Source organism: Manis pentadactyla, chromosome 5 (assembly GCF_030020395.1).
Source record: "Manis pentadactyla isolate mManPen7 chromosome 5, mManPen7.hap1, whole genome shotgun sequence".
NCBI classification, from domain to species: Eukaryota; Metazoa; Chordata; class Mammalia; order Pholidota; family Manidae; genus Manis; species Manis pentadactyla.
Window position 1 is genome coordinate 167,643,193 of NC_080023.1, and position 15,260 is coordinate 167,658,452.

General features: G+C 40.3%; 1 protein-coding gene across 2 annotated transcripts in view; it reads right to left on the reverse strand.

The window, feature by feature from the left end:
* The window catches only part of B4GALT5 (beta-1,4-galactosyltransferase 5), a 70,057-nt gene that overhangs the window by 17,910 nt on the left and 36,887 nt on the right, over window positions 1-15,260 (reverse strand). For both annotated transcript variants that reach the window (XM_036902017.2, XM_036902019.2), the window contains one exon: window positions 1,540-1,674. In XM_036902017.2, the coding sequence (XP_036757912.2) occupies window positions 1,540-1,674 (135 nt within the window). The remainder of the gene's footprint in view (window positions 1-1,539; window positions 1,675-15,260) is intronic.

Consider the following 15,260-nt stretch of genomic DNA (forward strand, 5'->3'; position numbering starts at 1 on the left):
TGTGGTCAATTACCTTAAGGATTTAACTTCCTTTTGAGAGGCAGTGCTTTCTCTTGAGATCCCAAGCACCACAGAATAACTCACATCTGTAATGTTTGCAGAGCGATTTCACATTCTGCAGTAAGCTCTAGACAATCTTAGAACTTACTACAGAAGAAAAAAAGACTGATATGAATGAAAGAATATTGTTAAAAATACACATATTTTATAATACTGTACTAGGCTTAAATGAACTCTGTAAGAAGCCAATGGAAAGCACATTAGTCCTCAGTTAAAGAAATGAGGCAAATTGTGAATGCTTAGTCAAATGAAATCTCAGAACTTATTTTTTAAATAAAAACCATCCCTCACCAGACTGGAGAAGCCCCACATGACAGTCCCATTTAACCATCTGGAAATACTTTCTATGTTCAATTTTTGGGAGAGTTAAAAAGAGACATAAAAAAGATAGCTTTCTCTCAAAGGTAAAGAACTTGCCATGTATAGAGTTCTATAAAAATAGTTAAAGTAAAAAACCACGATTCAGGAACAAGTTCTTATAATACAATGTTAGGCAAGTCATCTAACTGCTGTGTTCTTTTATCCTCTTTATATAATTAGTGCTTATAAGATAATAAAAACCTCAGGTAAAACTTCCAAAGATTAAGGCAGCAATGTTCACTCCTGTGTCCATCATTGCTATGTTTAGCTGAATAGTCTGAAAAGCTTTCTTCAAAGCTGAATGAATCTGACCACCAAACTCAGTCATATAGCGATGAAAACCACACCTGAGTGGAGAAGGTAAACCAGGTAACCTATTAAACTTTTCTTCTGGAAGTTGCTTTTTGTAATTTGTGGAAACTGTTCCAGATTACATGAATATTATGAAATGGAAATTTGTTAAGTTTCAATTAAAGCATTCATAAACAACGAGGTAAACAAGCCCTACTACTGGGCTGAACAAATCCAAGTAGAGTCCAGTAGGAGGAACAGAACTGAGGCAACTTTTCCTTTACGGTTACCAGGACCAGATTTGCTTTGAAGATACTATGAACCGTCACCAACACCATCACATATAACTACAACACCAAAACAAACAAATCAACCCCACAATGTTAAGCCATATAATAAGTGTAAGGAAGTCCAACCAAGTTCTGTTTTTCCTTGTTGGTTGTATGGATACACTTTTTGAAATCAAATTATTCCCAGAAACAGCTTTTGGAGCTCCTGTTTTGCTGGTGTCCTAAAAATATACTTAAACTTCCCACTAGGGGCAACTACACTGACAAAAAGGGGTCTTGAAAGATAGTCCTTACCTCCCCCTCTTGGAAAAGTACTAGAAGAGAAATGGGAATCACCCAGTCACCCTTAATACACTGTTAGCAAATGAACAAAGATTCATTTTGCAAGAGCTTCTTTTTTAGGATTAAGGGAAGGCTCAGCCAAATCTTCCCTCTTTTACCATGTACTTTTTTTCCACCAAAAATAATTATTCCAACTGTATTTACCTCTCCTGGAAGGAGACATCCTAATCAGCCCACTTCTTTACTAAAAATATACCTGAGTCATTAACGCTGCTATTCCTCTTGGCATAAGCACTCCGAACCACCTGCTCATACACCTGAGCACCTATTGTTCTCATGTTGTCCCGGATCAGAATACCTTGAGCTTGCATCATGAAGAGGTAGGTGTTCACTGCAGAAAACAGAAGAGAAGGGAAAAGGGTGAATTCAAAAGCACTTATTAAAACTGTTTTGTTTTACAGAATTCACATAACTTTGGGTTTTCCCTTTTTAAACCTCCTTCCAGCTCTAAAACCCTACAAAAGCCATAACTCTACTTTCCATACTGGGTTCTACATTTTTAGGCACTAACATTCCTTGGGTACCTAGTAGGACCTATGGGAATTTCTGTTAATATTCAGCAGTTTTAGAAAAACCATAAATTTAAAAAATTATATTCTAACCAGGTCTTCAAATATGCCATCTGTATTCTAGCACCTGTGATCAGGAAGACCTTAATAGATCAATTACTACATTTTTAAAAGATCTCTGCTCTCTTTGGATCACCTTCTTGATCCAATGGCTGCTCTCAGAGAAGGGAGTCTGATTATTCTGCCCTCTAGGAACACTCAGATCCAACCTTTTTAAAGGGGTGGGCTAAGGCTCCAGCTACTTTTCTATGGGGGATTTGGAGAGAAAAAGAAGATAATGAAAGAATGTCAGCAGTCCTCACCACCCACCCACTCAGCCCCCAAGTCCAAAGCAATGGGAGAAGGGCAGGAGGCTTGGTCCAAGTGTCAATTAAAATATATTCCTTGCGCAATATATACAAATATATGGTACATTGTACAGCTAAAACTAATATACTGTTATAAAACAGTATAGAGTTTTATAGAGTATATATACTCTATAAAAAAAAACAAGGAACAAATTGTTGACAAATTATTATTCAAATTAACTGCTCAATTACCATCAGCCTTGGAGAGTGATCTCCACTTGGGTTTTAAGTCTCTGATGTGAAACCAGGAGATCATAAATACAAGCAAAAATGGTTCCTGTTTTCCCCTTGTACTCTCAAATACTATGCCATCTATTTTCAGGAAGTTGTAAGGTTTAAAAACAGTTTCCTGACCAATCATCCTAATTTACTCACTTTCACCTGGCCATTTGTAAAAGGAGGATGGATGTCTTACAGTGGTGGCTCATTCACAAACCTAAACTCCACTGTGCACTGGAGATCCTCTGAATGCTTGGCTGACCTTCAACAGGCCTCAGTCAGGTACTACCAAGAGCCTGGGCCACTCCTCTAGACACAAAATACATGGCTGCTGGCTGAACTGGCTCTTCACCAAGACATATTTTGTTGACACAGTTTCACCATTACCATCAGTGCCCTGTACGTAATGGGCAGTAAATAATGACTAAATGGATGAAGCACAGAAGTCAGTTTCCTTTATTTCAGGCTACTGTATTTGGTACTTGTGCTGGTGATGGAGGTAGGATTGGGCACAAGCCAACTGGCACATCTGTACATGTGGAAAACCCCAAAAGGCCCACATTAAATGGGGACATACAATCTTTCAAAAGATTCCAATTATCTCTAAGGTATATCCAGAGCCATAAAATAATAAATGAAAGAAGTCAGTGTTCAGAATGCTTTCAGAAATGTGGTAGCTTCAAGTTAGGCCTTGTATTGGCTGGAAGACAACCATACCCTTAACTTTCAGCATCAGCAGAGAACAGATCCTAGACGGTGTTTATTCTCTGTAACATGAAGAAGTTATGGAAAAAAGTAGCATCAAATCCCGAAAAGGTATTAATTCTGTTAAGTCTCTGAAAACAAGAGTTCTATCTGATTTTCTATCTACAGCAGTAGCAGAGTGCCTGGTCATGGTAGGCAGGCTCCATAAATACCTGTTAAACAGAAGATTTAAACTTCATCCAGTATCAAATTTATAATGTGGTTCTGTGGTATTTTTTTGATCATTGGGCTATACAGTATGTATATCATACATATTATATGTAACAGCCCTGAAATCTTCCATCTCCAATATACTTCTAAACCAGTTGTCTTCAATAATATTAAAACCAAGCATTCATTGAACGTTGTGTAAAGCTGTTAGCTGGCAGCAAAAATTGCACTACCGCCCCCCCATTCATCATCTCCTCTGCACTTTTTTTTTTTTGGTATCATTAATCTACAATTACACGAAGGACATTATGTTTACTAAGCTTCCTCTGCACTTTTTATCTTCAGTACTACAAAGGACACTGTTGTTAACGCCTCCTAAATTCTCTCCCTTTCTTAGTTCTCAGAATCCCAAATGTAGGATTCCTCCAGGGCAAATTCAAACTGTCCCCAGGCTATCAGCTGGAGAGCACTTGGAAGACTTTTTCCTAACAATCCCTGTTCCTATCCTTCAGTGTGTCTGAGTGGAGCTCACAGATGATACCAAGGTGGCTGGCTGGTCTTAGGACCACATTTCCAGAACTACTGCTCTAGGGAACTAGCTACATAATAAATAAGTAACATTTAAGGAGCACTTAACTACATAATTCTTTATCTCATTTAATCCTCATGATTATCCTAAGAGCAAGTAATACTATCTAATTTACAGTCAATTCAAGGTTCAGTTTCTCCATGTAGCTTCACAAGGTCAACTGAGGGATGGATCTGATAGGTGTACCTCTGCTCTAACCCACTAAACTATAAACCCTCGCTCATCCCTGTTCTAGCCACAGCCTCTCCCTCAAAGATCTCAAGCACCCACATGGCTTAAATGATTACTCTTACACAGATGGTTCTCAAATCTTTATCTCCTACACAAAGCTGCCAGATTGATCTTTCCTAATTACAGGTTTATCCACACGGCTCCTTCTTAAAAAGCCTTCTATGTTCTCTTGCCCCTTGAGTTTCTGCTGATCTGCAAGGACTTCTGCTCTCCTTCCTGCCATGCAAATCCTATTAATTCCCAAACCCTGGTTTATACATTCTCTAGTTTCCCCCTTCTTAAACTTCCATGGTACTGTTACAGATTACCAAAATTTTGCCTTTTGTTTATATTTTGTCTTAGCTTGTGAACAATTGTCCCATGGGTTACTCTTGTCATTCAATGAACAGACACAAACCACATATTATCAATGCTTTTTCTAATTATCCACAGGAATTAACACAATGCTGAAAAAAATAAAAGGCTGAAGAAATACGTTTTGGCAAACAAAAGAAAATTATTACTAATTCACAGACTCCGGATTGGATGGGGTTTTAGGAACAGTTTTCTCTACCATCTAATGCTTCCACACCACCCAAAAACTACGCCTTCCAAGAACAGAGTCAGTATGTAAAATACAGTCACCTCCAAAGAAAATTCTTCATTGGGTTAGGCCCAGAATGCTTCCCAGTCACTTTTACCCACTGGTTCTCGGTCAGCCCCTTGACAGAACAGTCAAATCCCTTTCCCACACTTCAGATACTGGCAGATAGGCATTTTCAATCTCTCTCACCCTCGCGCCCACCTCTGGCCCACCTAACCTTCCTGTGCCCCCAGGCTGGACAGCCCCACTCCCTGTAGGTGCTCCTTCCCTCCCCATCCTGGCTGCTCTCCTCTGGATGCTGCTGGTTCATTGTCTACACTTGACAGAGGGTGGTGCTCATGCTGGCAGCCGGGTGCAAGTGTAGGCTGATGGGCCCAGAAACAAGGAGAACTAGCAGCGGCCCTGCGGCATCTGTTACCAAGCTGTTGTCTGGAGCTCCCTCTTGGAGACCCACCATACACAATAACCAAGGCCAAAGAAACTACAACCAAGATGTTCAATTATCTAACCTGCCACTTCCCAGACCAGCCCTTACCCCCAGTAATAGCTACTAATATCATACAGAGTGGTTCTGTGCAAAACTCACTTTGGAAAATTGTGTCTTGGTTTATTTATATTAATAGAATTTAAAACTTCCTTTACATGGTAGGTAATCCATAGGTAAGTGCTAAACCTTGGTGGTAAATAGCAGTCACATTATATTACTAGTTTCACATTAAGCTAGCTGGAGGAAAAATCCTCAATCTTTTTAGTATGTTGCAGCCAAGCTGCCCCTCTCCTGTTCTCTGCTCATGCAGCTGGCTGTACAGATCAAACTGTAGGACCTGACAAGTATCTCAACTGAAGCCCTATTATACTAAATTTAGCCAATGGCTCTGGCCTTAACTATGAAATGTATATGCACACACACTGCTTTTGATCTAAATTATCTCATTAAAATTCCTATCTTTGTGAAGTAGGTATCATCTTCATTTCTTATTTTAGATAAGGAAGTCAAGTCCTCCAGAAGTAATTTCCCCAAGGTTAGTGAAGTCAAAAACAGAGATGAGGTTGGGTATTCCACATTTTGATGAACTTTTGGGAAAATGGCACTTTCTGATATTACTGTCCTGATCAATAGTTGCTGAATCACAGCTAAAAAACAATTTAAGTTGGCATAGTTGTTAAATCCTCCATTGTGCCAACAAGTATCTACTGGGCACCTACTTTCCAGTGTACTTTTTACACACATACCAGGCCAGTAGGGGCCAAGGATGAGTAAGCACAGAATAAGGTACAGACACAATTAAACAAGAAATTACAGCACAGTGTGATAAATGCTAAAATAAGATTCACTACAAATTCAGACTTCATAATAACTTTTTTCACACCTTCATGAGGAAGTGTAATCATTATTCAGCCCCAGTATCTAGACTGAGGGATCTCTTATGACTATAATTCAGTTGAAAAAAATCAGCCACATTCAGATTTACACAATCAGAAATTTCCATCCAGATGCCAAAGGATGCAGCCTTGGCCCATGGCTCTCCCTGGAGCGTTTCTGAGAATAAGCACTGGGTCTCCCAACAGAAGACATACTCTCCCCTCGCCACTAGAATTCCAGTCAGCCTCTGCATCCGTATGTATCAGGTATCACGATTTTCACTTGAACACATACATTAATAAATGGCTGACTCATAAAAATTCTTCACAAGATAATGAAATCTGACATTCCAGATCAGGAGCAAAATAATTTGATAAAATGAATCCAAGAGGAAAGACAGTATTACTAGATTCTATATAAAGAATTCGTAATTTTTTTGTCCTTAACACATGAATCTTTAATGTGTTACATTTATCTTGGTAAACTAGAAGAGAGCTAAGTAGAAAAAGAAAACCATGCCTTTCCTGACCACTCTTTAAAATCTGTGTCTGACCCGCAATACTCCAGGCACACATGTGTGCAAACTCCAAACTGTCCTCCTGGGTTTTATTTTTCTGTTGTACGTATTACACATTTTCTTACTTGTCTCATCTATTGTTATCTCCGTCACTAGAATGTGAGCTCTACAAGGGCATGGGGCAACATCCATGAGAGCTACAGGAATGTGTGTGGAACACAGAAGATGCACAATAAATGTTTGGATAAATGAGTACCTAAGTTAGGACAATAAACGATTTTATCTTCTGAACTTGCTGTGCCTGCAGAGGCATGGATATGGGATTCTGAGCCCTCTCTTGTATTAGCTCCCTAGTTTTTTCTGAGAGACACCCAAAATGGCATCAACCAGCTTCACTGAATTAACCTGTTTCTAAGTTCAATTTTACCACTGACCCCAGAGTTGCCAAATAGTTAAGTTTTTCCCAAAAAATGTTCTCTGGTATGCTCACTCTTCACAAAGTTGTTTGGTTTTTTAATGCTCCTTAATATAATAATGCATAATTTTATTCAAAACCATGTGCAACATTATTTTTTATTTAAAAAAAGGGGGGGGAAATCTGTATGTCCTTCCAAAAGAGACTAGTTGAATAACTTATTGTACATCCACACAGATGGGAGTATTGCTGATGCTATAAAAAGGACTGAGGAGGCCAACAGACACATGAAAAGATGCTCCTCATCACTAATCATCAGGGAAATGCAAATTAAAACCACAATGAGATATCACCTCACACCAGGTAAGGATGGCCAGCATCGAAAAGACTAAGAACAAATGCTGGCAAGGATGCAGAGAAAGGGGAACCCTCCCACACTGCTGGTGGGAATGTAAGCTAGTTCAACCATTGTGGAAAGCAATATGGAGGTTCCTCAAAAAACTAAAAATAGAAATACCATTTGACCTGGGAATCCCACTCCTTGGAATCTGACCCAAAGAATACAACTTCTCAGATTCAAAAAGACAGATGCACCCCTATGCTTATCGCAGCACTATTTACAATAGCCAAGATATGGAATCAACCTAAGTGTCCATCTGTAGATGAATGGATAAAGAAGAGGTGGTACATATACACAATGGAATACTATTCAGCCATAAGAAAGAAACAAATCCTACAATTTGCAACAACATGGATGGAGCTGGAGGACATTATGCTCAGTGAAATAAGCCAGGTGGAGAAAGAGAAGTGCCAAATGATTTTCCTCATTTGTGGAGTATAACAATGAAGCAAAACTGAAGGAACAAAATAGCAGCAGACTCAGAGACTCCAAGAATGAACTAGTGGTTACCAAAGGAGAGGGGTCTGGGAGGGTGGGTGGGGAGGGAGGGAGAAGGGGATTGAGGAGTATTACGTTTAGTACACAAGGTGTGGGGGATCACGAGGCGAACAGTGTAGCACAGAAAAGGCAAATAGTGGATCTGTGGCATCTTGCTGCACTGATGGACAGTGACTGCATTGGGGTATGGGTGGGAAATTGATAATATGGGTAAATGTAGTGATCACATTGTTTTTTCATGTGAAACCTTTGTAAGAGTGTATTCAATCATACTTTAATAAAAAAAAAAGGAATGAGGAAAGACTGTATATCAATCATACCTAAAAAAAAAAAAAAGAGTCCAAAACCAGCCACAACTAATGTATGGTGTTAGAAGTCAGGAGACTAGGTATCCTTGGGGTAGGGGACAAGGTGCGGGGGGGTATATGCGGGTGGTAATCTTTTATTTGACCTGGGCAGTGTAGGTTACAGAAGCGTATTAATTTTTTAAGAGATCATCAAGCTGTTCACTTATTTGTGCACATTTTAATATGCATATTATAGTTAAAAAATATTTACCAAAAAAAGGGAAAATCTATGAATTTATTTCCAGGATATATTCTTAACTGAAAAAAAAGCAGAGTAATAGCATGCATATGTGTGTATTATACTACAGATTAAGAAGGCAGGTGACATTTTATACACACACACCTATTTTTATAAAAAGAAACCAGGTAAAACATCCATTATATACTTATTATGTGCCAGGAACTGCCCTCTACTGTTTGGATAAAAAGATAATCATAAATAAGATACAGTCATTGCCATTATCTTTAGTAGAGGAGCCAGACAAGAAATCCCTAACGAGGCAAGCTGGTAAGGGAGCACACGAGAGTGGTCAAAAATCTTATCGCGAGGGCAGGGATCCCGAAAACAGCCTCCGGAAAAAGTGACTCTAAGACATGGTCTTGAAAAAAGAGTAATGAAACAGGAAAGGGAACAGCACAAATGAAGACCAAGGGAGAAGATGCATCTGAGTGACTAAAGGCAGTCTGGTATGGATGGTATGTGTGGCATGAACATGACAGGAGGCTAGAAAAACAGAGAGGACAAGATAAAAAAGGACTTTATGTACATACTTAGGGGCCTGACACTGAAGAAATACTCCAGGATCAGGTTTTGGGTGGGCTAACTAGTAGGTATTAATCAAGACAAGTAAATTTATCCCTACTCAAATTCATGGCTTCAGATACAGAACTGAGCTTTTCTGTATCCAGACCTAAGTTGCTTAAAGGAAGGAATTTATTTAGGTGAACTGAATGAGGTTCTGTACATAGAATCCCATTTGGTTACTAAAAGCTGGGTGTCCAAATCTTTAACAAAGACTGTATTTTCGCTCTACGTGATGCAGGAGGAATACCCTGTCTGTCACATCTTGTGGCAAGCAGATGGAGTGAAGGTGTCAAAATATAAAGCTGGCAACCACCACTACTAACCACAGCCAGGGAGACTGGGGCAGGGGATGGGCACTGACAGTCAGCAGAGGTGCCGCCTGGTGTTCAGGGCAGACCTGCCAGACTAGGTGTTCCTTCTCTGGGTTTACTCACACTGTGCACCTTTGTTCTGAACACCACCTAGAGACCACACAATGTCTGATTTTTAACAGCGCCAAGTACATTCCAAGAAAACACTGGAACAAATCTATGGACCAGGGGTTATACCCCATTATATGCCCATCCTTGAGAAAGGGAGAGAATAAAAAGGGAACAGAAGCAGAAAAGGAATAAACAGAAGAAAACAGCAAGGTTGCTTTTTCTCCCCCACTCCCATATACAAGATACAATAAAAACTTAGGGAAATAAAGAACAGAAATGTGTCACGAATGTTGATGTTTGAGTTCTGCCATGCCAGAAGATCTGCACAAGACTGCACTAGCAGATTTTCTGACTAAATATTGTCTGAGAAAAACCAGAACCTAAAAAATAATTTATTTTTACCCCCCCCAGAGATTATCAGTCTCCACTGCTCTGCACAACAGGTGTTCTGTGAAGAATGAATCTACTTATTCTGCTTATAAGATGGCTTCTTGTAAAAAACAATACATTTATGGAGTCCCTACACATCAGTGCCTTTCCCAATACCTGTATGTGTTAACTCATTTCATCCTACAATAAAATGAGATGTCAGTTATTGTAGGTTTGACGGATGAGGGGTCTGAGGTCTGGATAAGTAACTCCACGACGTGGAACCAAGATTTCACTTGTCTCAAGATTTCAACCCTTGGTCTCCAAACTCCAAGTTTTTAATAAATGTGTTCTGTTGCCTCTCAGGTCCTCAATGCCTAGGAGTCCCTTGAATCCACAGCTCTCACTCCCACACATTGCTTACTGATTCCTTTTATCTGGATCTTAATTGTCAAGAACTTATGTATGACTAGCTTCCTATGTTCCACTTCCGGAGTGGGTGCCAACGCTCTTAATATAGTTTGGGGCATCCCTGAAATTTTACTAAGCTTTATTTTTAAGTTCAAAGCTCTAATGTGAATACCAAATTTTCATTTCAGGTTTACTTAAAATGTTGGATACTCATCCTATATCCTGAAAGGTATTAGGACCCAAGGTTGTAGATGCACAGTGAAGCAACACATATTTAAGAAAGAAAATAACACTTTTTTTTTAAGATGCAAGGAATTTTTTGACAATAAATTCACCTTTGGCACATCTGCTTTAATGTTCAAGAGGAACTGCATGACACTTTTCACACAAAAAGCATTTAAAGAAAACTGGGATGGGGGACATATTAATTAAGATAGTAAGGAATCTCACAAATTATTTTGGTCTAGCTTCCCATTTGAGGCAGAAAAACCACCAAGTCAATCATAGGTTATGTCTTCTACCTTCTCTAGTTATTATTCCTAGCTATTAAAAAAAAAAAAACCAAGTGGTAAAAATTAACAGCTATAAAATACCCCATAAACATTTCCATTTCCACTGACCTGTTAGTCTATTATGTTAAATTATTAAACTACACATGAGGTTAGACATGAAACTGCTGCCTAAACATATTAGTTGGCTGAGTAGCCTAAGGTAATCACTTAAATAATCTAAGCTTCAGCTTTGTTTCCAAAAAATCCTTAACAGCATGATCAATTACCACCCTCCAGGAAGTACACACCCACAAGAGAGGCTCAGCAAACAAGGATGCCCAAATCTTGCACTGTGTAACCTGGATGGAATGGAACCCTGGGTCAGAGAAATCTATAAATTACCTTTCTGGCACTGTTTGCACTGAATGCCTGCACCTACCCTGGCTCTGCCCTGGGAACAAAGTCATAGAGTGAGCAGAGATGTCACAGACAGGAATGTGCTGGAGACACAGACCAGCACAACAACACTGCTCTCTGTGGCTGACTCTAGACAAGGGCTCTGCCCACCTCCTGAGCCTAACCTCTTCCCATTTCCATCCTACTAGCCAGGCAGAACCCTGCTTCCTGCTGCTGCTAACTGTGAATGCACTCTGCTGGCACCTGCTCATACTAAGCTTTAATGGCTCTTTTCTGAGCTTTGCCCCCTGTCATTCCACCCCCAAGATTAGAACTGTCTTGACTCTTTCCCAACTGATATATAAACTGCTACACATGATTCCTATAAATCTGAGCAAGTCTCTTCCTTCCAGCATGTCTCTTTTCAGTGGGCTGTAAACTCCTTAAGAGTGGACTGCCTTACTCTTTTTATCATCTATAATGTCCGATAAATAGTAGACACTTAGCTATTTATTAAGTTAACAAATTACAGTTCAGCACACAGCATGCTGTTACGGCCATTTGGTGGAGGTCTGTTTCTTAAATCAGAAGTATACTGATTTCTCTGCAACCTCACAGAAAGATTCTATAAGCCAGGAAAGAGCAAGGTGAAACCAACACTGACTAACTTTGAGAGCGCAAGTGTAAATCGATTTAAAACCCTTTGGGAAAACAATTTGCAAATTCAACAAAGGGCCATAAAAATGCTCACACCCTCTGATCTAGCAATTTCAAGGAAATTACCCCAAATATGAGGACATTCTATACACAAAGTTTTTTATTAGATTACTTCTAAAAGCAAAAACTTGGGGAACAACTCAAAAGCAACAAAATGACAGATAACTGTGATACATACACTTGATAGTCTTATACAGCTTTGAAAGTAAAAGCTATGAAACCTGTAAACAGAACAAATGTAGAATACCTAGCACAGACTATCACACTAACATGAAAAGGGTCCGTCACATTATGCTAATTACCGCTAAAGAATAAGCACCATGTATATGGTCAAAAAAGGCCAGAAGCAAATTTACCAACATGCTTAGGTGTTAGGGGTTAACAGATACGAATTGTCTCTTTTTCTTTTGTTTTTCCCATTTTTCCCTACAATTTTTAAAATATATAATATGGGAAAAAATAAAGGATTCCTTCAGCCAGACTGAAAAATCTTCCTTCCAAGGCAAAGACATGGGGGTTGGTTGGCCTCCTGAACTGAGGAAGCCAAAAACAGTGGTATGAGTCCTGTCCCGGCTGGCTCTGTGGTCCTCTCCAGACCTTGGCCTCCCATCTGTATGATGGCATTATTGAACTAAATGTGGTTTTCTCATTCTTTTTTACCAAGCCCGGACCCCTATCACTAACACATGAGATCTGCAAACAGAAATGTTTAATTTACACCAAATGTTTCCAAAATATAAAATTACATAATTTCAAATATACTTTTAAAATTACATAAACCCTTGAAAACTCTGATTCTTCTCCCTTCCTTTTGGACCTTGACAATCATTAGACTGTAACTAAAAATCCTACAATTATAAATTCATTGTTTTTTCCTCTCTTCTTTTGGAAAAACCAGCTTACAATCACCTCAGATTTACACGTTTCTGCCTTCTCTCTTCTCCATTTCCACAGGGTGTTACGGTTTGACTACCCTACACTGTTGGCCTTGCTTTCCAAAACAATGAAACTTTAGTCCTCTTCATGATAAAGCTGGGGAGTGGCGCCTTAATTACATGGAAAAGCACATTCCCAAAGCCACCACCTCCTTCTCCACACATATGGGTCAGCAACTTACACAAGCTACCTGGAGGGACAAGGATCATAAATGAGTTTCTATTCTGTTTTTCCTCTCTTTCTCTCTACCATGCTGAAAAATTACATTTTAAGCAACAATTTAAAATAATGCAATTCTACAGCAAACAGTCGAATTTCTTCAACTCTGAAATGCTATCTGCCTACAATTAAATTTCTTCAATCCCTTTGCAAATATGTAACATAAGATTTTAGGATAAAGCCAAAAGTCGCCTGTTTAAATTATTCAAAAGACTGTTAACAATGAATGTTGGTAAGAATGTGGGGAAATAGCTATCCTGTACTTTGTTAAGGAAACATAAACTGGCATAACCCATACAGGGCAACCTGGGAAATGCCCATACTCTTTAACCCAACAATTTCCACTCTGGACAAATAAGTATATTCAAGGGATTTAATCTCAGTATTATTCATAAAAGCAAAACCTCAAATCAACCTTAAACGTGCAACAAAAGAACTAGGGTAAAAACACGGCAAAGTGATACCATAGAAAACTAAGCAATCATTTCATTTAAAAAGTCCTAATGTCAAAAAAAAAAAAGTCATAATGTCATTTTCAAGGATGCAGCCTTGAGAGACCAATATGGTGTTGGGGCCATCTGGACCGAATCTGTAACTGAACCCTGTTCAGGCCTCAATATAATCCATTATAGTGATGCTGGTGGGCAGTTTGGAGATCTATCAGTCTTGCAGCACCCAAGACAAACCTGATAGTGTTTAAGGAATTGTATGTCCTGACTGTTGTAGCTGTAGACTCGTGGACAAAATCTGCTGATGCCTACTGGAATTTGCTGAGCTGACTAGCCCTGGGAGAGACAGGTTCAGCAAGGCTCCAGATGTTAAACCATCAGAAATACAGCAAATAAAGTCTGGCTGGATACAGAAAAACAAAATAATGGAGGATTAAAAATGGCAGTATAAGAGGACAAGATGGAAACCTCCTCCCAAAAACATATAGAAAAGGAAAATACAGCAAATGCAACCAGACCTGAAAATGACCTGAAGACTGCAGAACAGACCCCCCACACTTGAGGAAGAAGAGAGGACTACACAGAAAAGGGTGAGGTGGCAAAGCTGAGATTGAGTGGGACCCAAGTCCTCCCCTTACCCCAGCCTAAAGGCAGGAGAAAGAGGAATGAAGCAGGGAGCAGGTAGGAGTCCGGAGCACTGCACACCTAACCCTGGAAATCTGCTCCGGGAGCACAAGCCCACATTACATTGGGTTCTGGTAATTAGCAGGGCTGGACACCAGGGGCAGGTGGAACACTCCGGGAGGCTGAGACTCCAGCCAGTGTGGAGGATAGGCATGCTCCACCAGTCCTGAGATCCAAAGCAGAGGCAGCAGCAATTCAAAAGACTTGCCAACAGTGGGAGGGATATCAGAGGGGACAAGGGTTGGACAGAACTCTCTCCTCAGGAGAAGGGGCAGGTGGAGGACATATCCCCAGCCCTTTCTCAGCCCAACAGATCAGGAACTCTCAGGAGCCCCAGATGTTCCATCTCCCTTTGCTAGCAACACAAACCCAAGGATCCTTCCTGCATGTGCTGCTGGAAGCCAATCCACCTGGCCCAGAGGCAGCATCAGACTTTGCTGCCTGGCAGGCCGAAGGAGATTCTCCCTGCTTCCTTGGCTCCGTTTCAGCCCAACCAAAGAGGTGCCTGCAGGAGCCAACCCCAAGAGTTCCTTCATCCCTGCAGGTGTCCAAACCTGGTGCTGCAGTTCCAGCTGAGGCAGAGCCACACAGACATTGTCCCACCCTCCCCATTAACCCTGCAGCCACACCATTGCTGCAGGCCAGGCAGAGGGCAGCCCTGTGCACAGTGAGCTCAGAAGATTCCTGAGCTGATCAGAAGGCAATGTGGAAGCAAACTGCCTGTCCAGACTGAGACTACTACAGAAGCCAGACAGAAAGGCAGGCCTGCCCAGAGCATGCCCACAGCTGGGGTCCCTGCAGAATAGACCATGCACTAGAGAGTAAAGGATCTTGGGCTTCTGGGCACCATAGTACACCTTCTTCATAAAGCTATCACTCTATAGTCTAGGAAACATAGCAGTGACATCTAATACAAAGGAAGAAACACAGAAACCCTGACAGAATGAGTAGGCAGAGGTATTCGATCCAAACAAAACTCCAAGACAGAATCCCAGAAAGAGGGCTAAGTGAAAGAAAGCTCACCA